This window comes from Carlito syrichta, unplaced genomic scaffold, assembly GCF_000164805.1.
Source record: "Carlito syrichta isolate Samal-C Ts95f unplaced genomic scaffold, Tarsius_syrichta-2.0.1 Scaffold147091, whole genome shotgun sequence".
NCBI lineage: Eukaryota > Metazoa > Chordata > Mammalia > Primates > Tarsiidae > Carlito > Carlito syrichta.
The window spans coordinates 297,523-316,523 of NW_007091187.1; the positions used below are offsets into that span (position 1 = coordinate 297,523).

At 35.8% G+C, this 19,001-nt stretch overlaps 1 protein-coding gene across 2 annotated transcripts in view; it reads right to left on the minus strand.

Annotated features, from left to right (window-relative positions):
- Positions 1-19,001, minus strand: part of NR3C1 (nuclear receptor subfamily 3 group C member 1) — a 115,825-nt gene that overhangs the window by 14,809 nt on the left and 82,015 nt on the right. For both annotated transcript variants that reach the window (XM_008050459.2, XM_021708766.1), the window contains 3 exons: positions 13,749-14,027; positions 12,376-12,520; positions 7,097-7,227 (listed from right to left, as the gene is read on the minus strand). In XM_008050459.2, the coding sequence (XP_008048650.1) occupies positions 7,097-7,227; positions 12,376-12,520; positions 13,749-14,027 (555 nt within the window). The remainder of the gene's footprint in view (positions 1-7,096; positions 7,228-12,375; positions 12,521-13,748; positions 14,028-19,001) is intronic.

Below are 19,001 nucleotides of genomic sequence, written 5' to 3' on the forward strand. Positions count from 1 at the left end.
TTAGACCATTCAAATTTAAAATGACTGTTTATATATAGTTAGATTAATATCTATCATGTTTGTAACTGTTTTGTATTCAGTGTACTTTTCTTTGTACACTGTTTTTTGAGCCATTTTCATTGAGTATTCCATATGATTCTGTTTTCTCCCTTGTCAGCTGGTTATCTTAGAGCTTGCAATATATTTACAACTAATCTACATTCCATTTCAAATTCTAGGTGGTGCAGGGACTTTATAATAAAGTAGTCCCAATACCTCATTCCCATCCCTTATAACATTGCTGTCATTTCACTCATCTGTTTATATTTTAATTATTCAATATATTCTTTTAAACAGTTAACTATTAGATTAAGAAGACAGATGAAACATTTTACCTTCATGTATTTCTTCTCTAATGCTCTTCCTTTCTTTATGTAGAGTCATGTTTCTGACACCTAATTTTCCTTAACATTTTATGTAAGGCAAAGACTAATGGTGACAAATTCCCTCAGTTTTTGTCTGAGAAAGTCTTTATTTCTTCATTTATGAAGGATAATTTTGCTGAATACACTAGTCTAGGTTGGCAGTGTTCTTTCAACACTAAATATTTCACTTTACTCTTGTATGCATGATTTCAGATGAGAAGTCTGCTGTAAATAATATGTAAGCTGTTTTTTTCCTCTGGCTTCTTTAAAGATTTTCTCTCTGCTTGTGGTTTTCTGTGGTTTAATTAATATACGCTTGGGTGTAGATATTTTGGGCATTTATCCTGTTTGGTGGTCTTTGAGGTTCCTAGATCCATTAATTTTAGAAAATTCTCAGCTATTATTACTTCAAAATAAGTCTGTTTCTTTCTCATTTTCTTCTCCTTCTAGTATTCCCATTCCTTTTATGTTATACCTTTTGTAATTGTTCTCTAGAGTTATTGAATATTGTTCCCTTTTTTCACTCTGGGAAGTTCCTATTGACCTATCTTCAGGTTCACACAGACACTTTCCTTGGTTGTGCCCAGTCTATTGAGCCTATTAACATCATTTCCCATTTCCATTACAGTATTTTTAATTCCTAGCATCTCCTCAGAGCATTCCTTAGCATTCTTTTTTAGAGTTGCCACCTTTTTGCTTATCTATTCTTTCATGATGTCTACTTTTTGCATTGGTGCCTTTAACAGATAAGTTATTTTAAATTTCCTATATTTGTGTTCTATCTGATAATTCCAATATTTGTATCCAATCTGATGACTGGTTCTGATGCTTGTTTTGTCTCTTCAAACTGTACGTTTTTTCTTGCCTTTTAGCATGCTTTGTAATTTTTTGTTGAAAGTTGCATATGACTTAGCAGAGCTGAGGTACTTAGACTTCTAGACTGCTAGTGTGAGGTTTCATGTTAATCTGGCTAGTACCTGGGCTGTGCTTAATGTTTGCAGTGGCTACGGGTACCAGAGGTTTCCATTTCTTTGTTTTTTTCTTTCTTTCTTTTTTTTTTTTTGAGTTGGAGTCTCACTCTGTCAGTCAGACTGGAGTGTAGTGGCCTTGACCTGCTGGGCTCTGGCAATCCTTCTGCCTCAGCTTTCCAAGTAGCTGGAACTACAGGTGCACGCTACCATGCTCAGCTTATTTTTGATTTATTGTAGAGATGAGGTCTCGCCAAGTTGCCCAGGTAGGTCTCAAACCCGCGGGTTCAGGCAATCCACTCACCTAAACCTCCCAAAGTGCTGGGATTACAGGCTGAGCCACTGAACCTGGCTACTTTGTTTTATTTTATTTTATTTTTGTCTTTGGGTTTCCCTAAGACTCCCTTAAACAGATTGTGTCTTGCAGCTCTCTCAGTTGTAATCCACTGTTATTATACTGGAGCCCTATTTATATGATGGTAAGGTGTAGGGGATGCGAAGTGTTTTATAATCTTTATGTTTAAATCTCAGTTTTTTTAGTGGGCCTGAATCCCTGGGCTGTGACCTTTAGAAATGCTTCTTAGTCTTTTTTTCTCTCTCCCACCCCCCTACAAGAGACAGGAAGGCTAGAGGAGCTGGAATCCTCTATTTGCCCTTTTCCCTGGCCACATGAGACCCTTCCCTTAGAGGGAAGGCCTTTGTTATGAAGAACATTCTCTATGTATTTCCAAATATTTACTTTTACCCTACCAGAATAAGGGAATTTTTCTCACATCTTCTCCTTGAGAACTTGGTGGAGTTCCTGGAGATTATAACTTTTCTGGGTTAAGCCCAAGAATTTGCAGAGAACTCCTCCAAGACTTGGTTGCCAGGAATTTTATTAATTAATTATTTTAAAGATGTGGGGCACAATTCAGGGTTAGGTGTATAAGTGGTCATGGTACAGGTACACTTTGGTCCCTGCTTTGCCTGGTTTGAGATCAGGTACCTTTTTTTTTTTTTTTTTTTTTGAGTTGGAGTCTCACTCTGTCGCCAAGACTGGAGTGCAGTGGACGCTCCCGGCCACCGCAGCCTCGACCTGCTGGGCTCTGGCGATCCTTCCACCTCAGCCATCCGAGTAGCTGGAATTACAGGCATGTGCTACCACGCCCGGCTGATTTTTTGATTTATTGTAGAGATGAGGTCTCACTGCCCAGGCGGGTCTCGAACCTGCGGACTCAGGCAATTCACTCAGCTCAGCCTCCCAAAGGCGCAGGATTACAGGCTGAGCCTCTGAGCCCGGCTGAGATCAGGTACCTTTATTGATGTTGTGTCCCTCACCCCGATCCCGGCAGTATCCTGCTACTGCCTTTTCCTTTCTTATACTATTATAGTAAATGTTCAGGGTTCACTTTGTGGTAGTCTGTTCTCTTTTCTGTGATAGATCACTGAGTATGAAAGATTCTAATCCATCCAAGTTGCTGTGAAGTCCATATGTTTGTCCTTCGTTATGGCTGTGTAATATTCTATTGTGTATATGTACCACTTTTTAAAAATCCAGTCCAGTTTCAATGGGCAGTACGGTTGGTCCCATGTTTTTGCTACTGTGACTAGAGCTGCGACAAAAATATGTGTGCAAGTATCTTTTTTGTAGAATGATCTGAGTTTCTCCAGGTATATTCCCAGTTGGGGGATTGCTGGGTCACATGGAAGGTGACTGTCTAGTTCTTTTAGAAATCACCACATTGTTTTCCAAAGCGGTTGCACAAGCTTCCATTCCCACCAGCAGTGCAGAAGTGTTCCCTTTTCTCTGCATCCTTGTCAGAATCTGTTGTTTAATTAATGGTGGGCATTCTTACTGGGGTTAGGTGCTATGCTAATGTGGTTGTAATTTGCACTTCTCTGATGATTAGTGAGGCTGAGCACTTTTTCATGTGTCTGTTGGCTGCCTGTATATCTTCTTTAGAGAAGAGTCTATTCATGTCTTTTGTCCATTTTTTAAGGGGGCAGTTTTTTTCCTTTTGGCACCTTTGAGTTCCTTGTATATTCTGGATGTTAGGCTTTTTGTCAGATACACAGTTGGCAAATATCTCTTCCCATTCTGTGGGCTGTCTCCCTACTCGCTTGGTGGTTTCTTTTGCTTTGCAGAAGCTTTTCAGATGGTCCCACTTGGTTGCCAGTTCCAATTTCCATAAGGGTGTCTCCTGCATTTTCTAAGGTTCTTATAGTTTGAGGTTTTACGTTTAGGTCTTTGATCCATTTAGAGTTGACTTTTGTGTATGATGATGGGTAGGCGTCCTGTTTCAATCTTCTGCATGTGGCCAGTCAGTTTTGCCAGCACCATTTACTGAATAGGTTCTTCTCTCTTCAATGGTTGTTGGTGGAGGCTTTGTTAAAGATGAGTTGGTTGAGAAATTGAGGTTTTGCTTCTGGAATCTCTATTCTGTTCCATTGGTCCATATGGCTATTCCTGTACCAATACCAGACTATTTGATTACTGTAGCCTTATAGTAAAGTTTAAAGTCTGGAAGTGTGATACCTCCCACTTTGTTTCTTTTTCTGAGGATTGTTTTGGCTGCTCATAGTCGTTTATGTTTTCATATGAATTTTTGTATTGTCATTTCCAGGCCTGAGAAAAATGATGTTGATAATTTAATGGGTATTGTGTTGCATCTGTAGATTGCCTTTGGTAGGTTGGACATCTTAACAATGTTGATTCTTCCAATCCATGAGCATGGAATGTTTTTCCATTTGTTTGTGTCTCCTTGGATTTCTTTGAGCAGTGTTTTCTAGTTTTTATTGTAAAGGTCTCTCACTTTTCTGGTTAGGAAGATGCTGAGGTATTTCATTTTTTTGTGTGGCTATTGTGACTGGGATCGCACTATTTATTTGGTTCTCTGCTTATTGGTGTATAAGAATGCAACTATCTTTTGCACATTTATTTTGTACCCTGAGACTCTGCCAAAGTCCTCTATCAGTGAAAGCAGGTTTTTTGACAGATTCTCTTAGGTTTTTGAGGTAAAGGATCATATCATCAACAATGGTGGGTAACTTATCTTCCTCTTTTCCTATTTGGATACCCCTGATTTCCTTCTCTTGTCTAATTGCTCTAGCTAGAACGTCTATCTAACATAATGTTGAACAAGAGGGGTGAGAGTGGGCAGCCTTGTCTTGTTTCAGTTTTCAGGGGAAATGTTTTCAGTTTCTGTCTAAGTAATATGTTAGCTGTGGGTTTATCATAGATGGCTTACTATTTTGAGGTATGTTCCTTCTATGCCTATGTGTTTGAGGGTTTTTATCAAGAAGGGATGCTACTCTCAAACTACTCCTCACTCAGCCTCCACCAATTCATCAAAATTACCAGTCTTTCGATCAGTTACTGGCTTTACTGGCTTCTATTCTCAGTAAGCTGATCTTGGTTGTGCTTCTCCGTATTTGTCTGTTTCTCCAGATGTTGAGGTGATGGTTTGTCCACTGACCTCAAGGCTCTGATGGATCTAAGAAAAGCCACTGATTTTATAGCTTTGTTGCAGTTTTCTTGTGATTTTCAGTTGTTGTACTTTCTTTTCCTTGTGGTATATATACACAAATATACATGTACATATTTTAAAAATTGTATTTTGATTTCTTCAGATACATGTTTCGGTTCAAGTCTCTTCAAATTGGTCTAATCTACTTTTAGATTCATCCACTACTTTTTCAATTTCACTTGTATATCTATCCTTTATCTTCATGCTTACTAAATGTATCAATTTACCAGATTCTGCAAATGCCTTCAAATAGAAGCTAGCTTCAGAGTGCACCCTAACTCTGTGGGTTCCTGCCCTCACTTCTTATTTTTTTTCAGTCTGGCATTTTTGATGGGAGATTATGGTACCTATTCTGGTAGTCTATCAAAGTAGAAGTCTATATCTTAAGGTATGTATTTCTAGTTTTGTGACTCTATTCTTAAAAAACAAAAGAAAACAACAAAAAACCTGTGATATGTACTAGTTCAATATGGCTTCTCTTACTGTCTACAATGAAATAAATACATACTAGCTTAGTGAGTCTGGTATGTATAAAATTTACACCATTAGTTTTTACAAATAGGTGTGTTAGTATTTGGGCACTGATTATACCTTGATGGTATCAAAGTCATGATCAGAACTTTATGCAAATAATGTCAAGCTTATTCCTTTAAAAAGAATACCGCTACAGGTGACATTAGACAAGTCTCTAGCAATCAACTTTACCTCTAGGTTTTTAACTAATTTCTCTTGCTTTGATTGAAATATTAATAATTCTTATATCCATGAACATAAAATAGCTTTTTATAGAGCAAAGACAGTAGCATTAAGTAAGCATTAAGACTGATGTGTGTTTTGGAAATGATTAAAAAGATATGCAATGGTTAAACAGATAGTTATGTACAGTATCCATAAGTTACAATTATTTGGCAACTATGGAACCACAGTTACTAATGGAATCAGTATTTTAAAACATTAATTTGGTATGTCATTTTACTGGAATGGCCTAAAGTTTGTAATACCAACTGGTTCACAGACCTTTTTTCTTTAAATGACTTAATTTTTTTTAGAGCAGTTTTAAGTTCAAAGCAAAACTGCAAGGAAGATACAGAGATTTCCTGTATACCTCCTGGCCCACACATGGACAACCTCCTTTGTTAATAACACCCTCCATCAGAGAGGCTATCTGTCACAACTGACGAACCTACACTGACACATCATTAACACCCAAAGTCCACAGCTTACATTAGGGTTTACTTTTGGTGTTGGACATTTTGTGAGTTTGGACAAATGTATAATACCATATATTCACTGTTGTAAAATCATGTAGAGTACTTTCACTGCCCCAAGAATCCTTTGTGTTCTGTCCATTTATCTTTGCCTTCCTTCTAACTCCTGGCAACCACTGATCATCTTACTGTCTCCATAGTTTTGCCTTTTCCAGAATGTCATAGAGTTGGAATCATAGTGTGTAGACTTTTCAGATTGGCTTCTTTCACTTAGCAATACATAGTTAAGGTCTCTCCATGTGTTTTCATGGCTTGGTAGCTCATTTCTTTTTAGTGCTGAATAATATTCCATCATCTGGATGTACCAGAGTTTGTTTATCCATCCACCTACTGAAGGACATCTCTGTCTTTGCTAGCTGAAAGGAATCTCACTAAAGTTTAATACCAGTTCCTCTAAACTTTCAAGATTGTTTTATAAACTCTTGTTGCTGTATTCCAGATATGATGTCTCTGTCCAATAGTACAACTTCGATGCTGAGTTAATTAATCCCCCCAAAGTAATTAGGCACGCTTTTCTAGGATATATCTTTTTCTCCCATAATTTCTTGTACATGCTAATACTCATTACGTAAATAAACCTTTTGACCAAATAAGAGTGCAGCAGAGAAACAAAATCACTGTTATTTGTTTTCTTTTTTCACGTCTTACATAGTAGTGTTACCAAAGATCAAAGGAAAGAAGGAGAAAAAAGTCTGCATAATTCTGATCAACAGAGATCCTTGTGTGGCTCATATACATATTTCTGCTACACATATTTGTCTTATTCATCTTGGTATCACTGTGACTTTCCAAAATTTTATATTTGTGAAAATTGTCTGCTTACTAGGAAATAATAGTACACTTGGTATAATTATCGGTACTATGTACATATATTAAACCTTTTTTTCTAGACGTTTATATTTCATGCTTTTGACATATTTAGAAGTGAACAGAAATGTTCTACCAACCTGAAGAAAGAAGCAGTAAGGTTTTCATACAGAGGTACTCTTCATAAGATACCTGAAGCCTCTGTAACTCAGAGGAAACATATAGCATATGTTTACATTGGTCATACATGTAGGGTAGCGTCATTCTCTGCCTGTGAAAGACAAACATTGGTGTTTGAGTTAGAAAGAAACAGTGCTAGCTTAAGAAAAATACGTTTTTTATTTTGTTTTACAAAACTATAACTGAAAGAAAAACTTAACTATTGCCATTAATGCTAATTCTCTATAAATCAGAATTTTGAAGAATTTTCCTTAAGCTTATTCCTGAATCTAAAATATTTAAAGAGACTAATGAATAATCTGTTTTTACTATGGAGATATTATTTTCTATCATGCATGCTGCTTTATTTACTTAAATGCTTAGAATTTTTTTTTTTCAGTTGGAGTCTCACTCTGTCACCCAGACTGGAGTGCAGTGGCCACTCCCGGCCACCGCAGCCTCGACCTGCTGGGCTCCAGTAATTCTTCCGCCTCAGCCTTCCGAGTAGGCCGGAATTACAGGTACGCGCTACCATGCCCGGCTTATTTTTGATTTATTGTAGAGATGAAGTCTCACCAAGTTGCCCAGGCGGGTCTCGAACCCGCGGGCTCGGGCAATCCACTCACCTCAGCCTCCCAAAGCGCGGGATTACAGGCTGAGCCACCGAGGCAGGGGAATTTATTTTTATAGAATATTACCAGTTGCTCACTTAACTCAAGGTTTATCATTTGAATATAGTCAATTAGACAACAGTTTTAGATCCTACCCACTTAAAAATCAAAGCATATTTTTTCACAACATTCCATCCTGCAAACTACCATGTGTGATACACTTTTCATAGTTATGCAGAGGGCCAGAACCAGCACTTGATTTTAGACTTTTGAGACCCCAAATATGCTCTGACAGGTATGTTACTACGTATTCTTTAAACTAAAGGTACCAAATTAGTTCTTGATTATGATTCTCAACAGTCATTATTACACCTAAAATTTTCAACTGCTCTCTAAAGTTTCCTGACTTTTGGAATGGCAGACACTAAGATGCTGAAACCATGCCCAGTTCATGGGTTTTAAAATACTTCAAGATCTCTCTTTAAAAAAACTTCTGACAGGAAGTGATCTTAGATTTAACAGAAAAAATAAACAAGGTTTTTTTTTTCCCTCTACTGAGGATGTGTGTGTGTGTTTTTAAATGTATATAAATTTTTTGAGTGGGGTCTTGCTCTGTCACCCAGGCTGGAGTGCAGTGGCACTATCACTGCTCACTGTAGTTTCGACCTCTTGGGCTCAGAAGATCTTTCTGCCTCAGCCTCCTGAGTTGCTGGGACTACAGGCGTGTACCATTACACCCAGCTAATTTTTTGAATTTTTGTAGAGATACTGTGATTCCCAGGCTGGTCTTGACCTCCTGGGCTCAAGCAATCCTTCTACCTTGGCCTCCCAAAGTGCTGGGATTACAGGCATGAGCCACTGCACTCAGCCTGTGGTTTATTTCTTCATATGATAAAATAAGTCAGACATAAATTGTATGCTGCCAAAGTGATCATGGATGAGTTCTGATGGCTCTTCAAATTTAAAATCTGCTCTTACAAAAGAGGCACCTTCCCAATTCCCTAATAGTAATTACTCATTTTCAGGAGGATATCTTTTTCTCCTTTAGTTTCTCCTACATGGTTATACTCCATATAACTGAAAATTTCAACAAAGTCACAGTATAGTACAGCAAATAAAAACTCATTCTTGTTGACTGTAAAACAAAGTATTTTTTATAACTTTCTGACCTAAGGACAATAAAGAGAGACTGTTTTACAACTACACAGGGGATCAGAAATTGAATGTATATTTTCTGACACCCCAAATCTGCCTATCACAGACACCAGAGCAGTTTGGAGCACAGTAGGCCAAGACAAAGAGTTGGAGACCCGCTCATCTCATATAAGCAGCATAAGAATGTAAGAAAGGAAAGTAAGAATGCCCTCTTTAAGACTGTTTTTCCTATAAGCCATCTATCCTTTAAAGTAAAAATAATCTTTTAACAACTAGCTGAAATCATTAAAAAGCACTTCTCTATATCCCATCATGAGAATTAAATGATTGTAAATCTATTGAGGGAAAAATCTCTATAATTACCACTTTAAGAAATGCATATGGCATGATCATGTTATGCTGTGACAACTTACACTTCAATTTGAGTACACTAATAATAGACACTCCAAATTAGATTATTTTAATTTTATGCATGAGAAGGGTAAGTTGGTATTTCATATAAATCTGTTTATGGTATGGTTTTAATTTGAAGTAAATGACTTCAAGTTGCATATCAGAAAATAATTGTAAACAATAAATACTGCCAACATGATATTTTTTAGTAAATACTGCCAACATGATATTTTTTAGAAGCCATCGTTGGATTCTGAAATGAGTAACAATGTCTTGAGTTTCCATGAAAGCTATGTATATTTTCCAGTTAATTTAAAACTGGATCAAACAACCTCATCTTGTTATATTGGGATGTAGTAGTTTCAACAGTCCTTTTTTTGGCAACAGACAAAGTGACTTCTTTCTCTAACAGATACCTCAGAGTATGACTGTGTGGAGGTATGGTCTGGGCAATCACATGGTAGTACCTACCAGCTGAAGGCTAATATATGGCCCCTTCTTGAAATACAAAGCAAGTGATTACAGTATATCTATTTTAAATGCCTCATCATGTTACTTCTCCTTCAGGTCTCAGCTCAAATGACACCTCCTCAGAAAAGTCATTAGGTACCCTATCTGAAATAGATGTCTAGCACAAACTTGATCACAGCTGGAAATTATTTTATTTATTTGGTGGTTATCTGTGTCTACCCCACTAACATGTAAGCAACTAAAGGCCAGGAACCTTGTTTATCTTGTTCTCTACTATAGTTGGCACCTATTAGAAGTATGATACATGATACATATGTATTGCTCCCCACTAATCCAACTTGCCTGCGTCTTGCTCCTTGAATAAAATCTAAATTCTATATCATGGTCTACAAGATTTTCTTACCTGGGTTCCTGTTTACCTCTCTAAATCCACAGTATATCTTCAGGGGCCTTCTCTCAATTCCTCACACATGTGAAGCTTGTTTCAACTCTCTAGACTTGTTTCTTCTGCCTGGAGTGCCCTATGCTTTTGCATAGCTTGTTCTTTTCTATCATTTAGTGTTCAGCTACTTAGAGACCTTCTGTGATTACAAAATTTAAAGTAGCATCATTCCCCTCTCTCTTCTCTTTCCCCTAGTCACACTATTATATCACAGCTCTATGAAATTAATTTTGGTCATTTATTTGAGTTCCCTCATCAGAATTTTGTCAGGGGACTCACCTATTTGATCGATTCATTCACTGTTATATCCCAAGCTCCTAAAATAGTGCCTGGCACTTGGTAAGTACTCAAATATCACTGAATGAATACTAGAAAATAAGTATTACCAAAGGAGAAGTGCCACCAAGTTTAATCTAATAGTTGAGCCAGAACCTTTAGACTAGTTTTTAACGCAGGTAGCCTAGTAACAGGGAAAACTGAAATCTCTGCTTTAGGTACCTCTCATTTACCCTGCCAAATACGTGGCCTTGGAATTAACAAGGAAGAGGTGTCCTGGATCTAGAATTGCTTCACCACCAGTGGCTCCTTGTACACTGCCTAAGAAACTCTTTAAAAATATCTGGTCTAGTATCCAGTCCCTAATAAAACACAATATAGGAGCTTACTACATCATAAATCAGGCTCACCCATTGAACATTCTGCTGAAATAGATACTGTCCTATAACTCCTACCCATTATTTTTGTACCTGGTACACCTAACAGAACATGTTTGCTACATCTTCATAGAATTTCTCTTTAGGCTGCCCTTATTGCTCTCAAATCTCCTGTTTTTTTTTCTTCTAAACATTCAATGTTCATCAGTGTTAATTTCCAAACTCCTTGCCACTCTGGATACACTTCAGGTTGTCACTGTTACTCTTAATGTGGTACCTATTTCTGAAAATAAGTACTAATGTTGGTCTTATTCATAGAGAGTGCAATAGGACTATTATTCAACTAATGTGGTTTAAGATTTCATTAATTTTTTGGAACCCTTCTCAAGAGCATCCAGAGCTCACAATTAAGGAAATCTTCATTATTTTTTAAACACAAATATAAATCTCCAACTTTTGCTCTTCTTTGACTATGGGTATGTATGTGTGAATTCTCTATTAGCATTTTAATAAAAGAGTTAAGTTATGGGCACAAAAAGCAGTAATATGAGGTAGAAAGTGAGAAGAGCTAGGAATATAGAGCAAAGAGGTCATATCTGGTGATATGCACACCATAAGCTAAGGGTATGTTCAAAGCTTGGATCAGCTGAGTGGGAACAGAGCGTGTGCTAAGGAGAACAATGGGAGATAAAGTGAGGTCAAGTTCTGGAAAGCCTGAAACCATGCAGAGTATGCACTGGTCAGTCAGGGAGATGACCCTAAGGACGTTTGTGTACTAAGGAGACATGTGATGTGATGAGAACCATGCTTAAGGAAGAAAGCATTAGTCCACAAAAGGAATACATTGGGGGTAGAAAACTAGTGAGGCAACAATGCAATGAGGTGAGGGGACACCTGAAATACTTGACAGAGGTATAAGCATAGGGGATAAAAGAATAGCTGATTTATACAATCTTAAGGCTTGATTGGTCTCCCAATTTAAAAAAACAAACAAACTTGTTTCCATGTTCTCTGTAAGCCATAAACATGAAGTGAGCCTTGCCATGCAAAGAGATACCTCTTGTCTCTGAGTTCACACTTCCCACTCCCTCAGCCTAGATGTTCTCATCTGTAACTACCCCTACTGAATCTGCATGAGTTTTATCATGCTTCTTATCCTTTCTGGAATAGGATTATGCAATTAATACCACAGTAAGATTCTTTATTACTTGCCATAATCTTTATTGACTCCAGAGATGCCCACTATTTTAAAAACATTCTTAAGTGACATATGTCCTGGGACCATTATGTATCAATAAAAGAGAGGAAAAATAGAGTCCTGGCTTGGGGTATAAATCAATAAATTTAAGCGCTTTACATTACACTTGTCCTGCCTCTCCAGCATTGGTAAACAATTCTTTTCAAGTCTGCCTTGTTTGTAGATACCTGGTAGGATTGATTCAGTCCTGAATTATCATAATAACAGTCCATAAGGAAGACATCAGCTTGCTAAAAATACCCCGTGTTTAAGGGAAAAGCACTCTCATACAACTTACTCATTAATAACCAGATCAGGTGCAAAACATAGCAGGTTTGCACTTGCTTGTTTATATGATCTCCATCCAAGGGCAAATGCCATGAGAAACATCCATGAGTACTGAAGTAGGGTCATTTGGTCATCCAGATGTAAGTTCCGGAATCCTGAATTAAAAGAAATAAAAGTATAAGGCAACACTCTTAAGAAGATCATCTCTCTGGAAACTGAAAGAGCAATTTGACCCATTAGCCTGGTTTTGGGGGACTTTTGGCAGATAAACTTAAATACTAAGGGGAGACAGTTTTTCTTTGTCATCTGACACATCAGTGCTTTGTAATAGCAGTCAATGTAAGTAGCTAGTTTTACAACCTTTTGTATATGTAAGTAAATGAACTAAATAGTACAACAGAAAGCCAAGAATTATGGCTTGGTGGTTGCCAAAGGATGGGGAGGGGAATGGAGCAGGGTTAGTTAATGAGTACAAAAATGATCACTAGCACAATAGGGCGACTATAGTTAACAGTAATTTACTTTACATATCAAAATAGCTAAAAGATTTGGAATGTTCCCAATAGAGTAATGACAAATGATATGATGGATATCCCAATTACCCTGATTTGATCATTATACATTGTATATATGTATCAAGACATCACATGTACAACCATTATGTATCAATAAAAGAGAGGAAAAATAGAGTCCTGGCTTGGGGTATAAATCAATAAATTTAAGTCAAAAATTTTCCCTGATATTCACACCTCTTTCCCCTTTGATAGACCAGGGATGACAGGAGGTCAGGTTCCTCATTCTTATTCTGTCCTGAACTATCTGAACTTAAGCTTGTTAATTTCTATCTGTAAAGTCAAGAATTGACACTAACATTGACCTCTGCTGTTCCACACCACATTTCATTGAGGAAACTTTTATTTAAAATTTACATTCAATGTGTAGCATTTCATTTAGTGAAGTTAAAAATCATTCTACTTTAGTACATTTTGACAGAGTCAAACAACTAATGTTTACCAATTTTACAAACAACCCGATTTTTAAAAGTGATACACTAAAGGAAAAACAAATGGAATTAGACATATTATACATTTTCTTCCCCTAGACTTTAGGGTAAAAGTAATTTGGAGTAAGTCTTACAACTCTAGTTCTGACAATGCATCATCCAATATGAAACTACTGTTGTCGGAAATGAATTGAAAAGCAAGAAGTAGTGTAAAAGTTTTCTAATAGACTCCCCACTTACTCATATTCACCCGATTCCCTTTATCAATCCCCAGAACTGAGTAAGAGAAAGAAGCTAAGCCATGGGATCAGAATGACGAAAATCCAAAGTGTTTTCGTTCAAGAAAATACAAAAGTTTACACAGTAGCTTTTCATCTTACCTGGTATTGCCTTTGCCCATTTCACTGCTGCAACCACTTGCCGACCCCCTAACATATTCAGCGTGGTCATGATCCTCCATGTGGAATCTGGAACAGTGCTATCGTAGCCTGAGTATAATATGTCAGGTTCAATGACCTCCAGCAGGGACACCAGGGTCGGGGTGAGTTGTGGTAAGGTTGCAGGAACTATTGTTTTGTTAGCAGAATTTTCAGAAGTTTCCTGTGAGACTCCTGCAGTGGCCTGTTGAATACCTTTTATTTTTTTCTTTGTTTTTCGAGCTGTGGGTATTTAAAAAATGCATAGAAATTAATTGTGATGGGAAGGTCTGTGCTACACAGTTATTCAGGAGGTATTTTTAATTTCTGAAACTATTAAGACAGAAAGAGGAGAAATTTTTATTTAGCAATTATGATAAAGTAACACAGAAGAGGCGAGAAAAACATTTTTTTGAAAGCAAAGGATCCACAGGAACCTATTCCCCTATTACTTTTTCCTACAAATAAGCCAATAACTTCTTCATTATAGTTACACCTTATACAAAATAAGTGTTTTATAACCCTATGTTAAAACAATCTGAATAAATCATTTCTGTAGATTCCTTCATAAATTATTTTTTGTCTCATTTTCACTCTAAATTTGAAACTTTCATTGGTTACATAAGACAAATTACTCTTATTATCAATTGAAAGAATCAAATCTTGGTAATAACAGATTATAAACTATGGTTTAAGATTAATCTAAATTATGTCAGTATACATTATAAAGACAGCTATACTATTTATACACTCATACAAAGCTACATTCATATCGAGATAGGAAGATGAAATAGCAGTCACATGCTAAAGATAGTATTAGTTCTAACAATAGAAACACCCATTTTTTACCTTTACATGATAGATACTGCTTGGAACTAAAAACTTTTGGGGAGATGAGAAGAAAAACTTTATATTACTTCACATAAATTATCAGTGGGAAATTTCCCTTATTTATTTGTTTATTTATTTACTTATTTATTTTAAAGATGTGGGGTACAATTCAGGATTAGGTATACAAGTGGTCATTGTACAGGTAAAGTCTGGGCCTTCCTTGGGTTCCCACTTGGCCTGGTTTGAGATCAGGTACCCTTATTGAGATTCTGTGCCCCAGTCCCCCAGAAATTTCACTTTTATTATAAGAATGATTTATATTGATGACTCTACAAACCTAAAGCATCCATTTTCATAGATACACAAAGTAAACACAGTTATGTTTTATCTCTTTGTATGGATTCTGTAGACTTTTCAGTAGACTTATTCATACTCCTAAACTTACTTTGTTTTAGTGACCAAATAAAAATTATTCTCTTTAAGTACTCAGAGCTCCAAGGAAGAGCAAAAAATGTAATTTATATGAAAAAAGAAATGTATCTGCCTCAGTTACTAAGGATGCAAAGCATTTTGTAAAGGGAAAAGTAAATGCAGATTACCTTTTAAAATAATTATTGGATCCTGTGTGCCTAAATGACATAACCGTTTTCAGATCACAGATATGGTGGTGGGAACTATATTGCAATGTCTAAAGTTAGAAAGTGGAAAAAAAAAACCTGTTGTTTACATGGAATAGAATGATTCCATTCTTACTGTGTTCTGTGCTGAATGTGGTACTGAAAAATTTAAGAATTTTTAGTTAACATTTCAAAACAGAAACAGAATCATGACAGAGCTATTCTTATTTATTCTATCATGCTCTCTTGGAGGTATAGTATGATATAGTAGTAAGGAACACAAATCTGAAACCAGTATGTTTCAATTTAAATACTATTTCTGTTATTTTGTAGCTGGGTATCTGTAAATTAATCCCTGGCTCTTAATTTCCTTTCCTGTAGAATGAGGATAATCTTAGTTCTTACCTCATAGGGTTGTTGTGAGAATTAAATGAGTTAAAACATGTAAAATGTTTAGAATAATTCTTGGCACACAGGAAGTATCATATAAGAACTATCATTGCCTCAACTTGTAGAATATTTTAAAAATTCAAGTATTAACTCTATAGAGGAGTGATAAAATTTAAAAAGGAAGAGTCCTTTAAGTACGTAAAGAAATCCTTTAAACAACCAAAAGTATCTCACTGAAACTCAGATCCAAAATCATGGAATGTACTTTGTTGACAATGTAAAATAGAACATGGACTGTCTCAAATCAGTACACTGAAATAGTACTGTGAAAAATTCAATTAACTATAACTTTAAATGGTCTAGAAAGCCTGTTTTTACATTCTACATTAGAACAAAGAAAGGAAATTGACAAGCTATAGGATCTTAAAAAATCCTTTTCTATGACTCAGTTTATAATTAATTTCTTACTATTTATTTATAGTTCTTAATGAGAATACCAATGCTTTTGAATAAGGCTCAAAAAGTGCAATGCAAGTAAACCCAATTGTGCTGTACTGATTGGAGTAAGAAATAGTAGCATAAAATTTTAAAGCAAGGGGTTATTAATTGAACAACTTAGTTAAGCAATCATTATTTTTAAGCAAGTTAGTTAATAAAATTTTACTGTATAAATTCCTGACCCATTGAAGCAAATAGTAGTTTAGCAATCGATACATGATCTCCATAGAAATGTTCATGAATCTGTGATAACTCTACATGCTCCTTAATAAAAGTAGAGAAATCTTATTTAGTTTAAAATAAATTTTAAATAATATTAGGTAATAAGGATGATAGTGCAATAGGCCACTTGCCTGTAAGTTCCATTTGACTGTTAGTACTAAAAATAAAGCTATATTTCAGAGGGATTATAATATGCCTTAAAATGAAATGAATATAAAACATGTAAAACCACTAAAAAAAACTTATCTATTCGTCAATGTGTGGCAGTTTAAACAGAAAAGAAGAAAAGGAAGATCAAAAGAAGAAGGAAGAAGAAGAAGGATGAATGAAGAAGGAAGAGGAAGAAGATGATGACACGACAACTGCTTTAAAATAAACCTTGAGATTTATTTGGTATGGGGTAACACTAACAATACACCACTTGCAGTCCTAAGTTACATTTATGGAGAGGCTTGGGCAAAGTTTGCTCTGGGGCTAGCATCAGAACTGCATGGCTCAGGGAAAGCACTCTAAGGAACAAGAGAATATTTCTAAAGACTATTTTAACAAGTGTGAAACACATGGCTTATCATATTGTTCTTAAGTATCATGGTCTGCCAAACATTTCTGGGACATATATACCTACTCCAAATGAGGGTTTTCTACATACTGGTATTAATTAAAAACAAAAATGATGCTTTCACACTAAAGCCACATACCCACACCCACCCACACATGCCCTATGAACTTAAGTTTTTAAAACCTTCCTTTCAATTTGTCTACAGGTAGAACTAGATGATGGACTACATGGTATGTGCCACCTAACATAACATATTATGAAATGACAAAGTAGAACTTTTTTCTATCATGTAGTATAAAAGTAGATATGAAGTTAATTATGAACCTACTCAAAGGTGCTTTTAATAATATGAGCATCCAAATAACCTCTCTAAGTAGAAGGATGGGTATCAAAGGCTAACATGTAGTAGCTGTTGACAAATGCCAATTTCCCCCACTCTTTTATTATATATTGACAACTTATAAAAACACACAATTAATTGTTTTTTAATATGGTATTCTGAGAAACTGTAGCTCAGATTACATTGTATGCTGAAATGATATTCATTCAGGAAAAAAATTCTGATGGGCTTCCAACAAAAGACCCAATTGGAAATGGCAGTAATGGTATATTTGATAACAGAAAAAGCAGATGTCAGTCACTTCCTTGGTTATCTTCTAGTGAGGTAAGGGCAAAAGATACTGTAATTGCTTGTAAACTATTGGTAAGAGAGAGGGAATAAAAGGACACACTTAATAGCCTAGTACCTCAAAATCATTACTTTATAGCTGACATATCTTGTTTCTGTTGACTAAAGAATTCCCTTATACTTTGGATAGAGGAGAAATTGCCCAGAGAAGCATTATATGCTTTAGGCTCCAAAGATCTTATACTTGATTTGTATTCGAGAAATCACCTAAAAATGTTACTGGATAAGCAGCCATATTGGAGATGTGACAGAATTTTATTTGGGTTTGTTCTTTGAGCTTTATTCAAAACCTGTTTCTAATTGTGATGCAAGGCATTTTAGTGAGATGTCCAAAGGCAAAGGACTAAGGTGACAGAGGCAGTATTTTATCTCTCTCCCATATCTTTTGATAGTGAGTGATTATATCTAGGATAGTAGTATGAGGAGACTATATATTAATTCATAATACTGACATGTGATGTACTGTTAATAATAAATGTAAATAAAAGCATATAATCAAATGTTTATAATATTTTAAAAATCTGTTTCTAAATATAAAATAACTGATATGAAAACATAAGGATTAGTGAAAAGTAGTAAAGTTGCAACTGGAGAAAATAAACTAATCACTAAAAATTCAAGTGCCTTACTATATATTTAACTTGTCAAAGTATATTTACATACTTAGGAGATTAGACAGTAGCAAAATGAAACCAAGTAAAATCTGGGCAGAGAAAGTGGAGAATATTATGCTATTTTTATAACAAAAATAAGCCACCCTTGTGGCACTGAAAGAGAACTTCTACATCCATGTGTAATTACTCTCTAGATTTTGTGACATCTACAATAAAGTGAGCAGCATTCATTTTATTTAAATCAATATTTAACATATTGGCACTCTGCAGTCAAGTTTAAACGACTTTGACCCTGAATCTGGTCAAACTTGGATAGACGTATATGTGTAGTTTGGAGAATTAGACTCTTTATAGTCATACCTATACATCGACTTTATATTTAACAATACATACACACATAGTGTGTGCTAGACAGCACCAATAATTGGTATCTCCTATCCAAAGAACCACATGGTTTCTGTTCTCTTTATCACCATCTCTTATCTGGATGCCTGTGCTAGAGTCATTTAATTGGTCTCTCTATATAAGATTAGTCTTTCCAAAATACAAATCTAAGCATATTTCTGCCCTTAGTTTTCATCTAATTTCTACTCAGCTCTGAGATTTAAAATTCAACATTACCTCTTCCCAGAATTCCAGGACAGAATTAGGTAACTATTTTCTTGCTTCAGTGGCTCTATTCCTTTTGTAATGTGCCATGCTATTTTGTGATTGACTTTGCAATCTAACTATGCAGTAAACTCCTTGAATACAGACACTATTTTATTCCTTTTATGTGTAGTGACTGACTTGTTGGTG